We start from the raw sequence: 21,227 nt of genomic DNA on the forward strand, positions 1-21,227 counted from the left end.
GATCACCGTTGCCATCCCAGAGGGTGAAAATTTACTTTTTGCATTCTCTGTCAGTGGCCCTGGGTAAAGACATCTGTCTTGGACTCAGGGAGGAGGGAAGAGAGGCAGCAGGTGATTTGTTGCACCTGCAAAACAGCAGCCTCCCTCTCCTAGATACAGCTGCCCTCGCCAGCCGTCCCCAGCTCCATCCTGGCAGCAGAACCTCCCTCAGGATACACATGGACCACCATGAGCCCAGCTTCCTGCCTGAACCCCGTCTGCATCAGCAAGAGCTCTGTTATCTGTCCTCTCAACAGAGACAGAAGCAGTGCACGGCAAGTTAAAGTGTTGATTAGAGGGCTGTATCTTTCTCTTGTTTATTTTGTGACAAGATTTGTTGTTTGCATACACACCTTTCTTACTGTCTGCCAAAGACAGAGTAAGAACAGCTCTGAGAGAGAGTGTGTAGTACCTGGGATGGCTCCAGGACTTCCTAGCAACCGAAGGCTTCTCCACAGAGGTGGACAGAGGTGCTTGCTCTGGTTCCTGCACACCTCTGCCCTCCGGGAGCTGCCCCAGCCCTTCCAGTGCAAGGATTAGCACTCCTGCCCATGTGTGTTCCAAGAGTGAGTGTTGCCCCAAGCCCATGGACACCTCACTCTGCCAGGCCTTCACCAGCTCCTACACACTGTGCTCCACAGTGTTTGGGGCTGTGGGTGAGGTTTGAGTAACTCATGGCAGAAGCTGAGAGATCTTGTTCAGGGCAGTGCAAAACATGTTAGCTGAGACATCTGTGGAGACCAAAATAGTGTCAGGATACTCGTGCAGAGAAACCCATCCTTCCAGGAGCTGCTTGTGGGGAATGGAGCTGGATTTGCTCTAGTAAGGTGCTGCTGAATGCTCTCTGCTTTGGCACCCACCAGGTGCTTTAGAGCTTCTGGCAGTGTATCTGTAGAGGTCAGGATTTCAGCATGGGGAGTCTGTTCAAAGAGCAAGCACTCACTCCTCATGTGATGTCCCTGGGACCAAACCAAGGTGGGATGTCAAGGGTATCCATCCTGTGACTGGAGAGACTCTTACTGGTGTCACCAGTCACACATGCTGTGATACAGAGCTTTGAGGGGTCCAGAGCCATAAAATAATCCCCCAAATCAAGGGTGCCCTCAGCCTTATGCTCTGGGACACAGGCCCATGGGAAGTCAGACAATGGCAATATGATCTCCACTTCTCCTCAAGAGGAGGATCCTCTGTGTCAGGATATCACAGGAATGTAAGATAGTCTCTTCTTTTGCTATGCACAGGAACAAAGACCACAAGACCCAAAACCTGGGGAGAGACTTAGGGTGCCCCATTATCTCCTGGCTTCAGGAGAAATCCTGTGTGAGGACTGAGCAGCCAGAAAGACAATGACTGTGCAGAGTGTCTCCTGTCTTTGCTCCAAATGGTGTTTTTCTGACAAAAGTGTGTAATTCTGCCAAGTTTCAGCCCAATGCATTCAGCTGTTTTCAACCACCTTTTGTCTCTCTCACAAGGTCAGAGTGAAGATGCCCAGAATTAAAAAAAAAATATTTCCAGCTTTAGGAAAGCAAGATGTTTATTGCAGAGGAAAACAGGCTATGAGGAAAAACTTTCAGACTAAAAATAACAGTGCAAAAGGTGGTGGGGTTTATGGGGTGCAATAAAAAGCCCCAGCTGGGCTTCTTCAGACAGCTAAAAATCACGATGGTGTTAGCTTTGCAATGCCACTCACATTTATATAAATAAGAAATTACTTTCAGAAACATAGGTGGATGCTGGACTGTAGGACTGAACTGTAGTGTGGCAGAGCACCGTGAAGCCTTCCATTGGCCCAAGTAAAACAGCCTGTTTGCAGAGAGAGCAGGGGGCTCAAAAGCCACAGGCAGCTCCGTAGGGGCTGCCTCTCTAGCCTGGAAATAGCATAGAAAGCAGAGTGACTAGGAGAGGATGGGCTTTATGACTCACAAGAAAGCAGCTGCTCAAAATCACTGTGCTGTACTTAGTAAGTTAGTGAGGCAAAGGTCAAAGTAAAAAATATCCCCAAAACAATCAGAAAGTTAATACAGAATATGTGGGATGTATTCGTTTTCCTGGTGATCATTTTCCAGAGGAGTATTCAACTCTTCTAGTCCATCCTCTTCTGCTGGCTTCAGCACATCCTCTTCACCTATGAGGCATGTAAGAGACAGATCATTCCCTACTGGGGCTCTCATGCATGACCCCTCTGTCTCATGTTAAAGCCCCCATGATGAGCCTTCTGCAGTTGCCTGGAGAAGGTGTTTGGTAGCTCAGGGTGGACTGCCTGCTTTTCAAGGGCAGTCCCAGCTGGGGAAGGGGGCTGGAGAAGGTAAAGCACTGGCGGGTTCAAAGCTAGAGGCAATAAACCACAAGTCTGATGGCTGCCCATTTCAAGACCTCAGGGCTGGAGACTGGACACCCATCCCAGAGCCCAGGACACAGAATAGCTCTTTTCCATGGCACAAAGGCACACCACTTGCTTTGCAGCAACAGGTCTTTTCTTCCCCACTGCACAGGCAATGCTGGAAATGCAGTAGTTGAAGGTCAGAGGATTGTTACCACCTCTGAAGGAGATTCTAAGTTTTCCTGGTTTTGAAGCTACCTGCTTGACCCACTGACTGCTAAAGTGAATGCACTGTACTATTTCCATGCCAGATCTGGGAGCAGCTCCTGCTGTGGCAGCTGTAAATGGATATTCTGAGCCCAGACACCAGCCTGCCATTCAGACTAGCTCAGTGCCCTCCTTGCCTCAGTGCTGGCAGGTTTCAAAGGTGTAGTTGCCTGTAGATACCTGCTCCTTGTCCCAGTGCCCACTTTTCTCTCCCACCATCCCAGTGTCAGTCCTGAAACTGGATGGACTGTGGACAGAACATGAATGGACTTTGTCTCCCCCTACCAGCTCTGACCACAAAAAAACACATCTTCTCTTCACAGAGATATCTCCCTGTGCTAATATGGCTCTTGGCAGTGCCATAAAAGTATTCTTTGGACAAGGATTTATTGAGGACCAGGCCCACAACCCCATGCCAATGACTGACAGTAGTGTCATCACTCCCCTGGACTTGGAGAGAACTATCCGTCCCCACCACCCCTGCCCTCCTCTGTCAGCTTCCCAGGTTTTGTGGGGTAGGGACCCGTGCCCTGGAGATGCTGTGGGATCGCTGTGGATAAGGTGGGCACTCTTGGCTGACAATCCTCGAGAGGCAGCACTGCACTGCCCCCAAGCCACCACGGGCCAGCAGCTCTGCAGCAACTCACCAGCAGGCTCCAAGCTCCTGTCTGCCAGCTCCCCTTCCACTGCCACTGCTTGCATCCCACCGACCATGTTCTGGAGGGTCAGCAGAGGTGGCTGCTGCTGACACACTGGCTCAGGCAGGGCTGGCTCCGAGGGCACTGGCTCAGCCTTCTCCTGTGGGTCAGGCTGGGGCTCCACTGCAGGCTCTGACTCCAGGACAGCCTTCACCACTGTCTGGCGGCCCCGTCCTCTTTTGGCTCTTCCGGCTCTCCTTTGCTGCTCACTCTTATAGTCTCTGCCAGGGGATTTCACAGGGATGATGACTTAGGAATAGGACAAAAGATTTTCCCTTGTGCCCTAAGGTAACTTTGCTGGGTCCCCCTGTTGTGACTGTGACCCAGATCATCCCAGCAGAAATGGCAATTATGCAGCCCCCCTCCTGAGCCTTGCACAATAGCCTTTTGCAGCTGCACCAGTGGGCAGGAGCTTGGGCAACAAATTTCTCCTCAGCCCCATATTATGACTGAGGTTTTCTTGCTAACCCCCATCCATCTCTCCCCCCAGTGCCTGTGTAGACCTTGCACAGCTACTGGCTGCAGGTCACCTTTCCCCACTGAAGACTGATGGCTCTGTCCTTGGGTGAAGATGGAGGGGCTGGGCTGTGTCTGGGCTCAGGTAACTACACCACAAAAGCAGTGACAGAAAAATCACAGAAGACAGAATGATAGGAAAAGCAAGATTTACCTCAGAACCCACTGAGCTGAATCTTTCTCCAGGGCTTCTGCTTTTCTTTTCCTGAGCAACTCCCGGTCTCTCAAGCGACGGGTTATGATGACATCTGCAAGGATAAAGTGAGTGCTAGCATGGTATTCTGATCCCTCTCTGCCTGGTACTAGGACTCTACTGCAAGAGACCTTTTTTGTCCCAAAGGGGTCCTGATATGAAACTGCTTGAGTGCTGTACTTCCAGCACAGCCTCAGTGGATTGGTGACACAGCACCCGAAACTCCCAGGCTCCTAGCCTGACAATTACTCTAGATTTCCAGTTACAATTCCTTGTTCAGCCTACTCCCCTACTGTAGGGACCTGGGGTGTGCTGCCTTTGATCAGACATCAGTACAGGCTACAAGATAATTCTTCATGTTTACTCCCTTGTTACACTTTTTCTCAGACAGCTGGAACTGGCTATCACTGAAATTAAAATGTTTATCTAACAGCCAAGGAGAAAGCCTTGATCCACCGTACAGAGAGTCCTTCAAAAAAGAAACTTTTGCCCTGTGGGGACAAGGATGAGCCAGAGGGCACAGCCTTACCCACACAGATGCTCACTTGCATCGGGCTGAGACCTGTGGGGAGATGGTGGTCCAGCCAGAGACCAAGGCAGGGCTAGTACACAACTGCTGGGGTTGAGAAAATTGGTCCCAAACACCACACAAACAGGCCCAAGCTGGCCTGTAGCTGTGAGGAAGACCAGGGCAGGGCTGAAGAAAGACTAAGTGGTCTGAGAAAGCTACAATGCTGGCTTTATTATTTGTGCAGGATGTGCAGGTTGTATACATCCAGCAGCAGAGAGGAGCACTCTCCAGACCCCAGTCACCCTCTGGCTTGGCCAAGGTAAGCAGTGTCCATTTCACAGGTTGCAGAGGGATCCAAATGGCTTCTGAAAGACCAGCCTAAAAAATGGTCTGAACTTCACTTCTCCATTTCTTTGTCCTAAAATACAGCAATCCCTGAGGATTTCTAGTGCAGACTCTAAGTAGTGATAATAAAAACTTGTCTCAAATCAAGCAGCATGAGATCCAATCCCAGGAGACAAAGGGAGCAACACTACTGCCTTGAGGCCTTGAGGGAGAGGGAATTCTTCCCAAATGTACACTGAAGAAATCACGAAATAGCTGATTTTCATCGTTTCCCACACAAGTGGAAAAGCCAAATTATCACCTTGCTCTTTCCAGATGTAGTCAAATCCATCTCCTTTCACAAAAAGCCTTGGCTCACACTGAGGTAGTGAGATCAGTGAAAAACTTTCATTTTGTCATTCCCTTGATCAGATGGTAGAAGTGTCAAAGTCAGAAAGGCTTCTGAGGCTGAGCTGGATATTTATTAAATGCAAGAACTGTTGTACTCCAGGACAGGACTAAGCAAAACTGACAGCAGGACCCAGTCTTGGCCCAAAGTAAACTTTTACACAAGACACTCCTGATCATTAATAATAATCTTACAGAAATTTAACCTGGAAAGTATTTATGTTGGTCTATGCTTCAATGTCTTCATCAAAGCAGAGTCAACTTTAAAATTACATCTGACAGCCCTGAACACTGACCAGAGAAGTTGAGAATAACTCCAAGACAAATGGGAGGTTGTGCCTTGACATGAGGCAGTAACAGAGGCAGTAGGGCTCAACCAGCAGGAGATGACTGCCATCCACATGGAAAAAGGCAGTAAACTCCCAGGGAAGATGAGGTTACAAGTTGCAGTAGCAAGATCTGCACAGGGCCTCAGTTCAGCTACTGGAGTACGTAATCCCTTGCACATCCCACTCGCAGCCAAGGTAATTTCCTTTCAAAATGTCTTGTGAGCTGTAAAAGCAATTTTAGCTGCTTGCAATCAGTCTCCTTCCCAGTCTATTCTAAGAAAACACCCTCCATTCACTTCTGACTGGTCCAAGAAAGCTGTCCCACAACAGCTCCAAAGCTGTCACCTGCCAGCACTAAGCAGGAAAGATCACAGTAAAACATATGGACCCTGATGAAAAAATATTTACTAGAGGACACAAAGAAACAGAAATTAAATGAAAAGAGAAAAAAGTATCAAGCTATAAAAATAATGAGGCAGTAGTGCTATTCTGCACACCGACAAGCTACTGATGCTCTCTGGAGGACATCAGTTGAAAAGCCCTTACATGTGCTTCTGCCGTTGTGACATAACATGCAAAAAGACACGTATTAAACGTGCATCCTCCACCCCAAGCATAGACCATTAATTACTAGTTCCCTTCTGAGAAACACTTGCTAACAAAAACCACGCTCTCCTCTCTCCCAAAACTCAAGTCAGGAATGTTCTCATCCTTACCTGGCACAGCATACTCCTCACAGTCTGCAGAGGGTGTCAGGGAAGAGTCCAAAGAAACATGGTCTTTACCTAAACTCTCCATTGCTCTTTGCAGTTTTACATTAGAAAGCAGCTTAGCTCCCTGGAAACAGCATCTGGAGATACTGGTGTGGCATAATGAGAGCTTGAAAAAAATGCAGACTGCCCGCCCCAAACCTCTTATCTGGCCAGACCACTGGGAGGGTAATAATATTCTCCTTATCGGAGTGCAAAGGTGTGTGAGTCTCTGTCCAGGATCTCCTGTGTGGATTGCAAAACATGTTAGTGCTTTTATACTGCAAATAATTCCACTTCAGATAGGAAATTTACACTCACTGCTGCTAAACTCTGACTCAAAAGCTCTCCTTTGTAGTGGACATGGCAGGGCAGGATTTGGCACTGTCTCACTGCTGCTTTCCAGAGCGAGATGCAGGGACATGTTGTTAGTCCTTAAGGACCCCCAGAGAATTCTGAAATAGGACATAGGCTGTCTGAAGGTATTTGCACAGGATCCTAGCAGTGCTGGTGGGAAGGGACATCCTTCAGCTCCCCTGATAGCAGGGCTGGCTGCTTCACAAGGTCAGGATGGCTGTCTTGTCCTGTTCTTTGGAAACCCCTAAGGATGGAGACTGTCACAGCCACGTTACCTGTCCAAGAGCTGCACCACCTTCCTGGGATCCAGACAGAATAATAAATCCATGCCAGCCTGACTGTGCACATTGAGGACTTCCTAATGATTCTTTGGTCCAGTCCCTGGTGGATCAGGACTATGAACAAAGCACTACACTTATGAGGCAGGATGGGCAGCCCCAGTAAAATCAGTGGGAAGACCCAGCCAATCCCTCATCCCCCATGGAATGATTTCTTTAAGTGGCCATTCATAGCTGCTGCTAGCCCCCTGTGCAGCCTCTGCAGGACCATCTGCAGGGCCAGAATCACTGCAAAGGGGAAGCTGCTGCTTAGGACAATGGCTTCAATGCTGAGAGCCTGTTCCTTGCCCTATGTGAATGGCCAGGCCCCTAGATCAGTTCATGTGAGATGAGGAGGGAACTTGGCCTTTCCTGAAAACTGCCTTCATAGTTTCTTATGCCAGGACCTGACTGCCTTTCATGACAGGGATGTTCCCACCTCCTTGAGCAGTCTGAGGACTTGCCCTGGGGAAAGCAGCTCCTCAGGGATGAGCAGAAATGGCTGGCTCCAATCTTTGCCAGTCTTTTTTATTTTTAGTGTACATCCTGTGGTCTCAGCAGGATCTCTCTCTAGGTGTCTGGAAGTTCCAGAGCTTGAAACTTCACACATAGATTTCTTAGGATGTAACCTTGCAGGTCCGTGGTCATCTCTGCTGCATTCCTCTTATCCCCTGAGTTACCACTCCTAAGGCTCCTGCCCTGTGTCCACTGCAGATTACATGGTACCTCCAGAGAGGTGGGGTAGGTCTAACAGCCCCAAAAGAAGCAACAGGGTGGTGGCAGCACAGCAGATATGGGAAGGCTCTGATATGGGAGGGTGGGCCAGGAACATGGATGGCATAAGGAGATGTGGGGCTACCAAGTCATTCACAGATTAGTTTCTTGTAGCTCGGTCACAAATGAAGACAAGGTGCCCCAAGCTGGTGAGGGTGTCCATGTTCCAGCACCATGTGATACTGCAAAGTTCTAGACACACCCTGGTCATGCAGACATCTGAAAACTGTACCCTGGCAGGATACTTCATGTGCAAAGGCATTGCTTTTGGAGGGGCAAACATACCAGACCTTGAACAATGTTTCTGTTTTTGTGTACCTCATTACAAAAACCCACATTATTACAGAACCACATAATATGCTGAGGTGGAAAGGACACAGAAGGATCGTTGAGTACAACTCCTGTTTCTGCACAGGGCACCACATAATCACACCATGTGCCTGAGAGCATTGTCCAAATGCTTCTTGAACTCTGACACATTTGGTGCAGTGACCACATCCCTGGGGAGCCTGTTCCAGTCCCCAAACACCCTCGGGGTGGAAAACTTTTTCCTGATATCCAACCTAAACCTCCCCTGACTCAGCTTCAGGCCATTCCCTCGGGTCCTGTCACTGCCCCTCCTGCACCCCTCACAAGGAATTTGTGACTGCAGTGAGGTCTCCCCTCTGTCTCCTCCAGGCTGAACAGATCAAGGGACCTCAGCCACTCCTCACATGGCTTCATCTTAAGGCCCTTCACCATCTTCATGATCCCCTCTATGGACACTCTCTAACAGCTCCAAGTCCTCCTTATTCTGTGTCACCCATTTCTGCCCCCAGCACTGGAGGTGAGGCTGCCCCAGCTCAGAGCAGAGCAGGACAATCCCCTCCCTTGCCCGGCTGTGCTGCTGTGCCTGATGCTCCCCAGGAATATTTGATCCTCCTGGCTGCCAGGGCACTGCTGGCTCATGTTCAACTTGCCACTGACCAGGTCCTTTTCCATGTAGCTGCTCTCTAGCTCTTATTCCCCAGTCTATATTCACATTCAAGGCTGCCCTGTCCTAGGTGGAGAAACTGAAGTACATGGAGCATGTTCAAAGAAGAGCAAAGAAGCTGGCAATGAGTCTAGAAAACAATTCCTGTTAGGAGTGACTGAGAGAACTGAGGGTGTTAAGCTTGAATAAAAGGAACCTGAGGGGACACCTTACAGTTGTCTATAGCTTCTGATAGTAGTAGATTGCAGACTGGTAGGGGCCCATCTCTTCTCCCAAGTAACAAGCAATAGGACAAGAGGAAATTAGCTCAGATTGCTCTGGGGTAGGTTTAGATTGGATGCCAGGCTGCCCAGGGCACTGTTCCTGGAGGTATTTAACAGATGTGTAAACATGGCGCTTAGGCATGGCGTCCTGCAGGACATGGCACTTAATGGTTGGATTTCATGGTCTTGAGGGACTTTTCCCACCTGAACAATTCTACAGTTCTACATTCAGGGCTGCTTGCAGGTGGCATGAAGCATGGAGAAAGGGTGGAAATCCCTGTGTGTTTCAGTGCTCCATGGGAACTGGGGGTGTGCTCAGGCTGTGGCTAACTCAGCTTCTCACACCGACCATCTCAGTCACCCCAAAGCCTGGTGAGGGCTGATAAGTGACTCTTGACTCAGCAAAACATTGTCATAAGACACTGCAGGGCCACTGCTGTGAATGTTTCACCATTTCAACTGTCTTCGATCTTGAAGGGAGCATTTGTAGAAGAAAGAGTCCCTGTGGCCCCAGGTTCTTCAGAGGTGTTTAATGGAGTAGATGGACTTCAAAACCTTACAGAACTTGCACTTGGCATCTCTCAGGAAGGAAATCTCTGGAAGACACTTGTCCCTTGAGTGTAAATTACTTTAAATGCCAAGGAAGCAATTTCAGTGCCCCACAGAAAACTTTGGAAATGATTAGCAATGTGGAAATGACAGGCCCCATTACCTACTTTCAAGCAGTCTATGCTCTGAAGTAGAGTGACTGAGATGTGACCAAAGCTGCATCCCCTTTGCCGCAGAGAAATTTGTGCAAGTGGGTCAAATTTTCTGGCTAGTCCTGGCTACATGGACTGTTGTAGCTGGACACTTTACAGTGTGCTAAGTGCTTCTTCCCTCCCCTTTTCTCTCCACATTTCCACTGATGTGTCTCAGTTTCCTAGGTGAGGCCCTGAAAGACATAAACCAAGAGTTCAGCAACCTGAGCATCTCCAGTGTCACAGACTCCTCAAATGTCATTGGAGCTGCTCAGCAGGGAACATCACCAACCTTGGGTACATCTCACCATGACCCCACACAGCTCTCAACACACAAATATCCTAGGAAGGTTTGTCCGAGGGACAAACACTCCTAGGGCTGGATCCTGCCAATGGTGGCACTGCTTTCACTGTAGACACAATACCAGGCTTTGAATCTATGTGTAAGTCAAGGTCTTTGTGAGCTTCAAGGGCATCTGCTCCCCCTATTTGGCAAGGCTAGAGCAAAGGACTATCCAGAGACCTGCATTTCCCTCCCTGCAGTCATGCATGCAGCCCTGGTCAACATGGGCAGCTGGGGGAGCTATGCTGCTGCTGCTCTTACAGGGTGTCAGGGCACTTCTTCCAGTTTTGTCTCACATGACAATGACAGAGGAGCAACTTGCAGGCTTGCCCTTCATTTCCTGACTTGAGGAAAACTTGCCTGGTAGCAACACACTGCTGTGGGAGCAAGACTACTCATTACTCTGTGTGACAAACTATGGTGCCTGTGAAAGCAGGCAATCCCTTTCTTTCCCTGCCTTGACTGAAGCATGAGAAGATGAGAAACAGACAGATAAATTGAACAGGAAAAATGTATGCAAAAGTGCAAATTCATATGCATAGTCTCTGGCACAGATGAGGGCATTGCAGACATCTTGCTGTCCACCAGCTGCATCCTGAGTCCCACCTGACCTTGCCACACACATCTGTTGGCTTCAGAGCCAGGCTCTCTGCACCAGACTGGCCTTGCACAGGCCCTGAGGTCTGTGGTAGTGCTCAATCACTGCCTTCACCATTCCCTTGGTCTGCCACTTGCTTCTGAGCCACGAGAAATAAACAGCCAAATCCGCAAGTCCCTGGGAGGATGAGTATCTCAGAATTTGCTGTGTGTACAGTCAACACCGACCCTGTCCTGTGGCTGCCCATGCTCTGACCTTGCAGGTCTGGCCTATTAGTCTGTGCCTCAGCTCTGCAGTTTCTGAATAAACACTCCACTTTCTGCTGGAGGCATGTGGTTTCCCTCTTCAGAAGAGCTTCTGGATGGCCTGTGTTGTTTTTTCCCAGCCTCAGCACATAAACAGCCGTGGCTCTCAGGGCATGCACAGCACACACTTGCTCTTGGGTGCAGCACTCTGCTGGTGCAGCCCCAGCCATGGCATGGGGCTGAGATGCTGCTGACTCTTGCCCACCCCAGGGGAGAATGAGCCCTAGTTATGCCAAGCTGGGCATAACCTTCCCCTCAGCCCTGGCAGGAAACTGGGATAGAGCTGCCCAAATAAATCCTGCCTGTGGCTGAATTGGCCAGGAGCTGGAACAGAAAACCTCAGGACAAAAGTGAGCAGTACATTTGTGTCATTCACCATGGAAATGTTGTGGGGTTCACAGCCCTACCAAAGATTTTCCATGTGGTACACGGGAGACAACAAGGTCTGTGGAAAAGAACTGGCAACACAGAGAGTAGCACACAGCCAGAACACTTCTTCCATGCTATTTGGGGACTGGAAGGGGACAAACAGGCTTGCAGAGCCTTGGGTCAAATGAAAGGTGATAGCAGCAGCCATAGACAGCTGTTCCATCCTCTGCAGAAGGTCCAGGAAAGAAAAGCAGGGGAAATCAAAGCTCTGGACAACCCTGAGCAACTAGTCAGGCTAGGAGTTTTCAGCCTGGGAGAGAACTTTCTAAAGACAATAAAGTTTTCGATAACAGCAGCTGCCTCTGGGACAGAAAATAATGGATACAATCCCTCTGACTGAGCACAGCTGTTTTATGCTCCTCAACACTATTTCCAGCTGCAGCATTAAGTCTGTCAGTAATGGCTTTGCTGTGCATTGTGGTGCTGTGGGTGTCCCACCTGGTGGCTCCAGCAAGGTGCAGAACTGGGTGAGGGGGTGAATTTCAGCTGACCAAGGATAAAGTCAGAGTAGACACTGGCACACCTCCCAGATTCCAAGGATGCTCACTCACTTTGGGGAGCTCACTTGACCACATGCTGGACCCTGGACTCCTACTCAGACGCCTGCAGATGAGAGCTGTGTGGGATACTGGTAGAGTACAACTCAGAGAAACATGACCTCCTGTGGGTGAGCACAGACCTACCCTTGGAAGGTTTCAATTCACCCTGAAGCACTCTTCAAAGCTGATCAGAAATCTACTGGTAATTCTGTACAAATACAAGATCTGGTGCAGGACTGAAATGAGCTAAGGAGGCAAGTGCTGTGCCAGCCCTCTGATCTCTGCCACTGTGAGCAAAGAGGGCCCCTTGCCTGCCCAAGATGTGGCCTTGTTGCAGGCATTTTGTGAAAGGTGAATTGTGTCCATGTGCTCAAAGTGGCAGATGAAAGAGCAGAGCAAACCCCAAAGTCTGCTGATGTAGACTGACACTATTACCTTGGCAGGACTGAGCCCTGCCACAATCTCAAAGATGGCCCTGACACAAGGAGCAACCTAGACCTGAAAATTCCTCGGTTTGGGATCTTTCTCCAGTGCTAGAGCAGACATCTGGGATCCCTGGTGTTCACCATCTCCACTCAGGGTCTTTCCATGCTCCCATGTGTTATGTGAGCTGATTGCTCTATGAAAGGGCCTTAGATAAAAAGCAGAATAACATCTAATATGTGAAGTGCAGATGCCACTATTTTCAATTTACATCACCTCTGAACCTGTGGAGCAGTTTACAAGGGAACCAGGGAGTCATCTTCTCTCATGCCAGAGAAATTTTATTTTCCCTTCACTAAATTGCCTCCTACAGACAAAAAACTGTGCTTATTCAGCATCTTCTTCATCAGGACTGGTGCACTTCTTCCTATCCCACACAGCCTTTCCTGTGGGAGTGTCAGTGAGATAATACCCTACGCAGAGCACCCCAATTTGTTATGTGGATCTGAAATTACTGCTTTGACTATGGACTTTTAGTGGCCCTTGCTGGAAGCTGGCTTATGCTGTTTTCTTCCAGCCACGTATAAAGAAAGCACTGTTGAAATAAGATTGTGCATGTCATTTTATTATTCACCATAGCTTGCTTAAGTGTGCAATTGGCACAGAGCACACAGGATCAATTAATCACCTGGTTTGAGACTCAGGAAAGCTATCAGAAAGCTCAGGTATCTTGACACTCTCCATCTTTCAAAATCCGTATGTCTTGCCTGGTTTTCCTAGAGTAATATAGGAAAAAAGAGTAAGAGAAGAAAAAAAACCCAACCAAACAAAAAAACTACAAAACCAAAAAACCCCCAAACATTCTGTGAGTCATACTTTGGCTGCATTCCATCAAATGGAATGGGGCTGACTATCACAAAACTGACCTGTCGTTTCCCTGTCTAAAGAGCTGAGGTGACTGGAACGTCCTGGCTCATGGATGTGCCCTCCCAGGGGCTGTGGCACTTGGTGCATCTGCAGCCCAGCCTGCTCACACAGGGCTGTCCCTAGCATAAAGTTATGGAGGTCATTGGCTCTAGCTGAGCCCCAGCCACTACCCCCAAGAATAGAGACCTCCCCTCACATCTCCATGGTGCACCACCAACTTGACCAGGTGCCTGTCAAATGTTCACCCTCTTGGGAATGCTGTTTGTGGCTGCTGCCCCATGTTGTACTGCCTGCACCCGGACTACTGCACCAAGTTGCTCCATCTCATCTGCAACTGCAGGCTACTGCTGGATAGCCCGGGCATCCCCTTCCTCAGGCTGGCTGGGCACAGCTCCTCTGCACTTCCCTGCAGCTTTGCTTGCCACGCTGGTGATCCTCCCCCTCCCGCAGCCCAGCACATGGTTTGTGCTATTTGCCATGCAGGTGCAGCCTGACGTGGCTTTTCCCAGGCTCTGGGGAGCCCGAATGGCTGTACTTCACAAGCACCCAGTTTCACACAGCCAAAATTAGACCCGAGAGGTCCCTGCCAAGGGCATGAGCTTACATTTTTTCCACACAGAGCTGGCATTCATTGGCATAGGTATTCCCGTCGGTCCCACAGATGGGCAGGTACAGGAGGGGGCAGGCCTGAACCTCAACCAGGTCTTCACACACCGGCTGGAAAGGAGAAACCACCATGCACATTTCAGCGCCAGCAGCAGCCATTTCTTCCCCTCAGAGCACTCAGGCAGGAACAAGTGTCACTGGTTCCCTCTGTCCCAGAGCAGCGTGTGCCCTCTGAGGAGCAGGGCAGCTGAATCCCTCCGTGGGACTCGTGACCTGGGCTTTGGTGTGGCTTTGGTTGCCATGAGGCTGGGATGATTGCTGGGAACAGTCTTTCTCCCAGGCACACCAGGCATACCCATCTCTAGATATGAACAAAATAAAACAGGAGCTCTTACCCTTCTCAGACCACTGCCTTCATTCAGCTCTGCCCCTGAAACAGAGAGATCCATGAGCACACCTGTGCCTGATGGCAGAAACAAGAGATATTGACAGAGGACCACATCCAAACCAAAGGGAAGGCAGTGTTGTGCAGAGCCCATTCAGGACTGAATCAGCTCTGTGGGTTTCATGGGAGGGGATCAGTTTGCTGTATGTGCCACTCCCACCCCTCCCTGCCTGCGCACAGTACACAGCTTCCATCCACAGCTGAGCTGGCTGGGGCAAAGCTGTGGATGGCTGTTCCCACCCCCTAAATCCTCTCCCCACAGTTCTGTCTCCCAGTTCCTGGGTCAGAATCTTCATGGAGCATCCAAGACATCTCAGGAAATGGGAAACCATGCAATGCAGCATGCAGCATGGGGTATCCCCAGAGGGATGAGGCATGATGTGATACTGCACAGCTGGACAACTGCCACCTCTGGAGAGAGTGGCATTTGAGGGGTTCCTTTTCCTCAGGCAAGCAGAGCAGTAGCACCAGCTCACAGCCCACCTGTGCAGTGCACAGGCGTCCTGGGAGCATGAAGGCTCACACAGGCAGCTGCAGGACCACCATGACCTGCAGGCAGGTAGAATGGCTTCCCAGTGCCCACAGACAGGTGCTTCCCACGTAAATATGCTGAGCACATACTGCTCTTGCAAATGTTTGCCAGTTTTTATGGAGGCAGGAACTGCAGCAGCTGCCACTGCAGTGTTCATGCTGTCCTCCCAGGGCCTGGTTTCTGTTCACATTGTGGACTCTCCTCTCTTCCAGACTGCTCCCAAGCACAATACATTTGTGTAACCTTTGCCACAAACTGCTAATAAGAAATGCACGATGTGTTTGCTCCAGTCCTTCTTTCTCACCATGCTGCAGTTTGTTTGCCCTAACCTCACCTCCTCTCCAAACCAGAATTTCTGTGTCTTTCTGCCCTATCATGCCTTTCCCTCCATCCCATTACCCTTCTGTCATTCCCAACTCACCACCCACAAAGCAGCCTCCAGCAGCAGTGCAGATTTACCTCTGGCAACAAGAGTCCCCATTGCTGCCAGGAGCAGCAGCAGAAGCTCTCTCCCAAGCATGGTCAGTTCAGGCAGACCTGCTCGTGCCCCTTGCTCTGCTGTGGCTGCCTTTATAGGGAAGGCACTGCCTTATCTCAGGAACACTGGGAAAAGCGGTGCTCTGTTCCTGCTGGGAGCAGCTGGGCTGTACACCCTAAGGGATCACTCAGGCATTCTCACATGTTGAGATAAGCTTTCTCCTGAAGCTTCCCACTTGACAGCTTCAGGTGGCAGCACGGGAGGTTGCTTTACAATCCCCTTGCACTGTAGCCAGGTGTCGTGGTTTGACACTGGCCAAATGCCAGTGGAAATCACTCACTCACCCTCCCCTGCTACAGCCAGGCAGAGGAGAGAAAAAATAAATGAAGGCTTCATTAGTTGAAATAAGCACTGTCAGAAAGCACTCCAAGGGCAAAAGAGGCTCGGCTAAGAGCACAAAGTGAAATTTTTACTAACAAAATCACAACACTTCCCTCCTTCCCACTGACAGTGCAGGCAGACATAGGCATAGGGTTTTGATCAGTTCATCACCTGAGATCTTCTGCTGCACAGGGAGAGAACCCCATAGAGGTTGTCTATGAACTTCTCCAGCCTGGCTCCAAATCTCAGGAGAAGCAGCCCTCCCAAAGCTGCTGCAATGTGAATCCCCCCATGGGCAGACAGTCCTCCCAAAATTGCTGTGGTGTGGGTCACTCTTCCATGGGGTGCAGCCTCCAAGGACAGGCTGCTCCAGCCTGGGAGCAGAGTCCCTCTCTCCACAGGTGTCCAACAGGGTCACAGCCTCCTCCAGGCTCCAGCATGGGGCTCCTCCACGGAGTGTATCTCTGTGGGTAGATCTCTAGGTGGATCTCTGCCTCCCCCATGGATCCCATGGGCTGTGGGTGGATCTCTGCCTCCCCCATGGATCCCATGGTCTGTGGGTGGATCTCTGCATCCCCCATGGATCCCCATGGGCTGTGGGTGGATCTCTGTATCTCCATGGATCCCCATGGGCTGTGGGTGGATCTCTGTATCTCCATGGATCCCCATGGGCTGCAGGAGAATCTCGGTTTCAGTGCCTGGAGCACCTCCTGTCCCTCCTCCTCCACTGACCTTGGTGTCTGCAGAGTTGTTCTTCTCACATGTTCTCATCTCATTCTCTTCTCAGACTGGAATTAACACTGTGTGCCTCACTTTGTTTTGGTTTTCTTATCAAATCTGTTATCACAGAGGCATTACCAACCTCTCCAGTTGGCCCAGCTTTGGCCAGCAGCGTGTCCATCCTCTGAGCCATCTGCCATTGGCTCTGCTGGACATGGTGGAAGTTTCCAGCAGCTTCTCACAGAAGCCACCTCTGTGGTCCTCTTGCTACCAAATACCAGGCTATGCAAAACCAACATATCAGGACTGGGCAATGGTGCTCTTGTCTGCTCACCCCAGCCAGCTGCTTCTGTGTGTATCTCACCCAAACCACCCCTTCAGCTTTGCAGCTGCTGTTCTCCATGAGTGACAGGTATGTCCACCTGAGAGACTAGACACAGAAAATGGATAATTTGGGTAGTGGCACTGTGGCATCATCCCATGAGAATTATCCCATGAGATCCAGCCAGGTGGACACTCAGCTGCCTGACACACTGGTCAGCATCCCAAACACAACAGGAGGCCTGTCACCATGCTGCAGCAAGCCCATACAGTCACTGGGTGGGATGGGCCAGGCTGGGGGTGCAGAGGGTCTGGAGGGTATAAAATTCAGCTGGCTGGGGGCAGGGAGCTGCAGGTGCAGTCACTGCCTATGCTCAGAGGAGCCACGTAGTCAGAGGTGGTTTAATACGTTCCTCCAATCACCACCTGGGTTGCAGCTGAGGTTGACAGAGCAAAATTACTTTTATCATAAGATTCAGTGTGTTGGAGGGGGGCTGTGTGCAGGGATACCTAGACCAAATACACAGAGGTGGCACACAGAGCAGGAAGGGGACTGAGAGGCTGGAGATGACCCTCAGTGGCAAGAAACAGTGCCTTTTCAACAAGCGTCATGATCCCAGAATATCCCAGCTGCTTCACATGCAGACTGGATGCTTAAATCAGGATGAGCATTCTTATGTGCTTTCTCAGAAACTTTATATTCTACATCTGTCCCTGCTTTCCTTTAGTGACAAAAATCAATTGGTGAAAGGTGAAGAATGGAAAAGAGTACCACTGGTCATAAAGCCAGTGAAAGACCAATGTTGACTAAAAATTCCTTCGGGTCAGTCTTGCTGCAATGAGGTCTGGGCCAGAAGTCACAGAGAGTTACCTTCCCGTGGGAGCAGATGGGATGTATCATGTGTGCAAGGGGTGAGCAGGGGTTGGGTGCCCTACAGAAATCACCAGCAGGCTGGAAGGACTCTAGATGCATAAGAACACATATTTGCACTTGCTGAGGATGTGACTACCACTGTGCTTAGGATGCTTTCTCCCCAAAGGAAGAAAACACTGGCCCTGTCTGTCTGAGACAAAAGGGGACATCTTGAGCATCCCTTGTGCCTAGAGAGGTTGAGCCTGACAGAGGCTGCTTGCATCCTTCTATTGGAGGTCTATTCATGCAACTCAGCAGGGCTTAGACCAGGTTTTGGGAAGGGGAAATGTAACCAGCTCAGTGTTCCCCTTGCAGAATCATTCCTCCACTCTGCCAAGGCAGCTGCACACATGTTTTATATTCCCTCTTCACTGAGTTTACACAGTTCAATAACCTTTGGCTTTCATTATTATTCCACTTTGGAAATCCCTCAACTAAAGTAAATATTTAACTGCATTAGCAGTTGTTCCCAAGGCACATGGGGTCCTGTTAGTCTTGTTTAGTCTAGTACAAGGGAGGCCAAGGGGGATCTGATAGTAGCCTACAACTGCTGGAAGGGAAGCTGATGGAGCCAACCTCTCTTTGGTGGTGCCAGATGTCAGAATAAAAAGCAAATGTCACAAACTGCAGCCTTGAGATGATCAGGTCAGGAGCCAGGAAAGAAGCCTTACCCCAAGGGGTGAACAACCCAAATCAGCAGAGAGGTGGGACATCTCCATCTCTGTGGGACGTGTACCTGACCAAACCTCACTGGGCACAAGGTTTATTGGATGCTTGCGACCAGCAGGTTGGGTCCATGGGACAAGCAGCTGTCAGTCTCCAGCACACACAGATGTATGTCCTTAGATTCACATCTGGCAAATCTGATCCTTGCCAACACTCAACATGAACAACACAGAGCCCCCTCCTGCAAACTGCTCACACAGCAACACAAAGTAAAGGACTTCAAAGTCCTCTTCAAAGTTTTTAGTACCAAGAAAAACATCCAAATGCTGATTGTAATGCTTTTGATGCCACTTCTGATTCCAAGCATGGCCTGGTTCTTTGGTCATGCCAGCAGCAGGGAAGGAGCAACAGGTTGGGGCTGGCTGCTGGGACACATTGTGCACTCCAGATTGCTCCCCTTGGATGGAGGGTGGCAGGAAATGTCTGCTTCCCTCTGTGCTGAAGGCAGCAAGGTCAGTGGTGCTGCAGCAAAGATGCTGGCTGATAAAAGGCTTGGTCTTCCTCCACCTCATTCCTCAGTGGTATTCAAATTCCACTGCCTTCACAAAGCAGATTAAAATTATATGACAGATCATATCATGATCTAAGAGAGGACAAGGGTAAGGGTAAATGACCTCTTGCAAACTGGTTTTGTCTTTTCAAGCTTTTCTGCCAAACACAAACTTGCAACTCCTAATGAAACCTTGCAACCTGCCTACTGTATCCTTCGAAGAAGAGGTGGAAAAATTCTTCCTCAGGTAGGGCAAGAGGTTTTCTGGTGGCTGCTTCCCTGTGGAGCTCCAGCTGGGTCTGCATTTTCTCCCTGTACTTACACCAGAAAGATGGTGATGTAGAAGGCTTCAAGACACAGGATGGGGAGATGTGAAGGCTCTGGGTTTGCCACACCAGTGGTACCCACTGGCCCACATCTGTGCACTCATCCAGGACTGCTCATCACACTATCAGCCCTTATGACACCTCTCCCTTCCTAGGTCATGCAGCTCTGTCTGCTATTTGCCATCTGAGTGGGCACAGATGGCAGCTGGCCAGGCAGGATTGCCCCACCTCTGCCTGGTGGTCTTATCAGTGCCCTGGCTTGGTGCCATCACCTCTCCACCCAGCACCTGCCTTTCCTTGCTGTTATCTGCTGCCTTGCCTGGATTTCATGGCTGTTTTCGGCCTTCCCACGTTCTGCACTCACACTGATATTTTAGCTCCTGTTCTGCTGCTCCTCCCAGGATTTCAGCAGATGCTGGGGTCCCACAAGTTCTGCAGCACCCTGAGAGCAGAACACTGCCTTGCTTGTGCAGCCCAAACATCCTCCCTTCTGTTGCACAATGGGGCAAGACAAAAACAAGAGGGCAAGTGCCATGCTCATTTTAATCTTTAGCTCACTTCCTGCATCCAAATGGTTTTTATAGAGAGGATAACAGTCTCTGTTCTGTTCCTCTGACCACTCTGAGATCTCCACACAAGTAACAGACAGAAGGAACAATTTGTTCTCCATTGTGTGATAAAAGAAAATAAAAAACCCCAAAATTCAAACACAAAAGAAAAACTAAAACTGGAGATGCAAGTGACCACCAGAGGTTTGCCTTTGAATATACCATAGACCCAAATCTCAGCCAAGGTGTCATCTATCTGGAGAAGACTAGAGCTTCCTGCCAAGCCAGGTTCTCCAGTGGACCTCAGAAGTGCCACAGCCTGAGGGAGTATCCATTGCACACCTTTTTCCCCTGCTGCAGCTGGCCAGAAGTTGCTGCAACTTGCCCTGATCCAAGGGCACCTGCTTCTCTTCTCCCTTGAGTTGACCACTGCCTGTTTAGACCTCTGTTCTGCAAGATGTGCTCTAAATGCACCTGGTGCAGCTCCTTTGGCAGCTTAAGGACGGCACTGACCTGCATTTTTCCACATGCTTGCACTTGAGGGCTGGGTGACCAAGTCCCAAGTGCAGCAGACAAATCTACATACTTGCTTTTTGCCCAGTAAATGCCTGGCACAAGGCATGCCCAGCCCCAGTGCTGGTGTCAGGGATGGGATGAGGCTGTGACTGGGCTGGGTAGGCAGAGTTCCCTTGCTGCTGCAGCACTGTCCCCTCCTGCTCTGAGCTGACACAGATAACCTGGCTGCTGCAGCAGACATAGGTGTGCTGCCCCCAGCATACTGATGTTCAGTCTTGTTTATCTGGGAACTCACACCCACTGTAATTTACCAAAAAACCCAGATTTTTCAGTCTGTTTTCCCCTGGAGTTTGTTTCTCAATGAATAAATCTGTACTGGGCCCCAGTTTTTTATACTTCCTGAGAACAGTGTTGCTAATTCCATTTTGTGTGGGACTGAATGCTGTCACCACCCTGCATTTAGCGCCAGGCTGGAGAAAAAGGGATAGCACATATGCCAGCTCCCCTCTTCAAAGTGACAGCTGCTCTTGGTGAGTTTTTGTGGAGGAGGACCCTCCCAGTCTGCCAATTGCTAGTCCTGAAGAGAGCCCATAGTGAATTGATGTAATAAGGTACACAGTGTAAGAGATTTGGGGAAGCCTTTCTTTTTCTCCTTGCATTTTGAGGAGGTGCTGTTCTGTGATGCTGCATTTGCACAGGTCTTTGACAGCAGGGTCACCAGTCACGCCTGGCCACCTCTCCACATTGCCACTGGTTAATATTCGTATGTCTCCTACGCATCTGCAGGTGCAGCATCCTTCTGAAGAAAAAACGGAATAAAACGCTCTCTAGTGCTCTGTTTATCCAGCAAATGTGCAGGCACACCAACTGCTCAGCACTTCCC

The 21,227-nt window shown here is 49.8% G+C and overlaps 1 protein-coding gene across 1 annotated transcript; it reads right to left on the reverse strand.

The window, feature by feature from the left end:
- Window positions 1-1,555: 1,555 nt before the first annotated feature.
- HEMGN (hemogen) lies at window positions 1,556-6,516 on the reverse strand. Its single transcript, XM_079330928.1, has 4 exons — window positions 6,322-6,516; window positions 3,995-4,088; window positions 3,274-3,545; window positions 1,556-2,164 (listed from the first exon to the last, which is right to left on the reverse strand). Exons 1-4 carry the CDS (start codon window positions 6,401-6,403, stop codon window positions 2,055-2,057), a joined length of 558 nt encoding a protein of 185 aa, XP_079187054.1. The 5' UTR covers window positions 6,404-6,516; the 3' UTR covers window positions 1,556-2,054.
- Window positions 6,517-21,227: the final 14,711 nt, after the last annotated feature.

This window comes from Erithacus rubecula (genome assembly GCF_903797595.1).
Source record: "Erithacus rubecula genome assembly, contig: SUPER_Z_unloc_1, whole genome shotgun sequence".
Lineage (NCBI taxonomy): Eukaryota > Metazoa > Chordata > Aves > Passeriformes > Muscicapidae > Erithacus > Erithacus rubecula.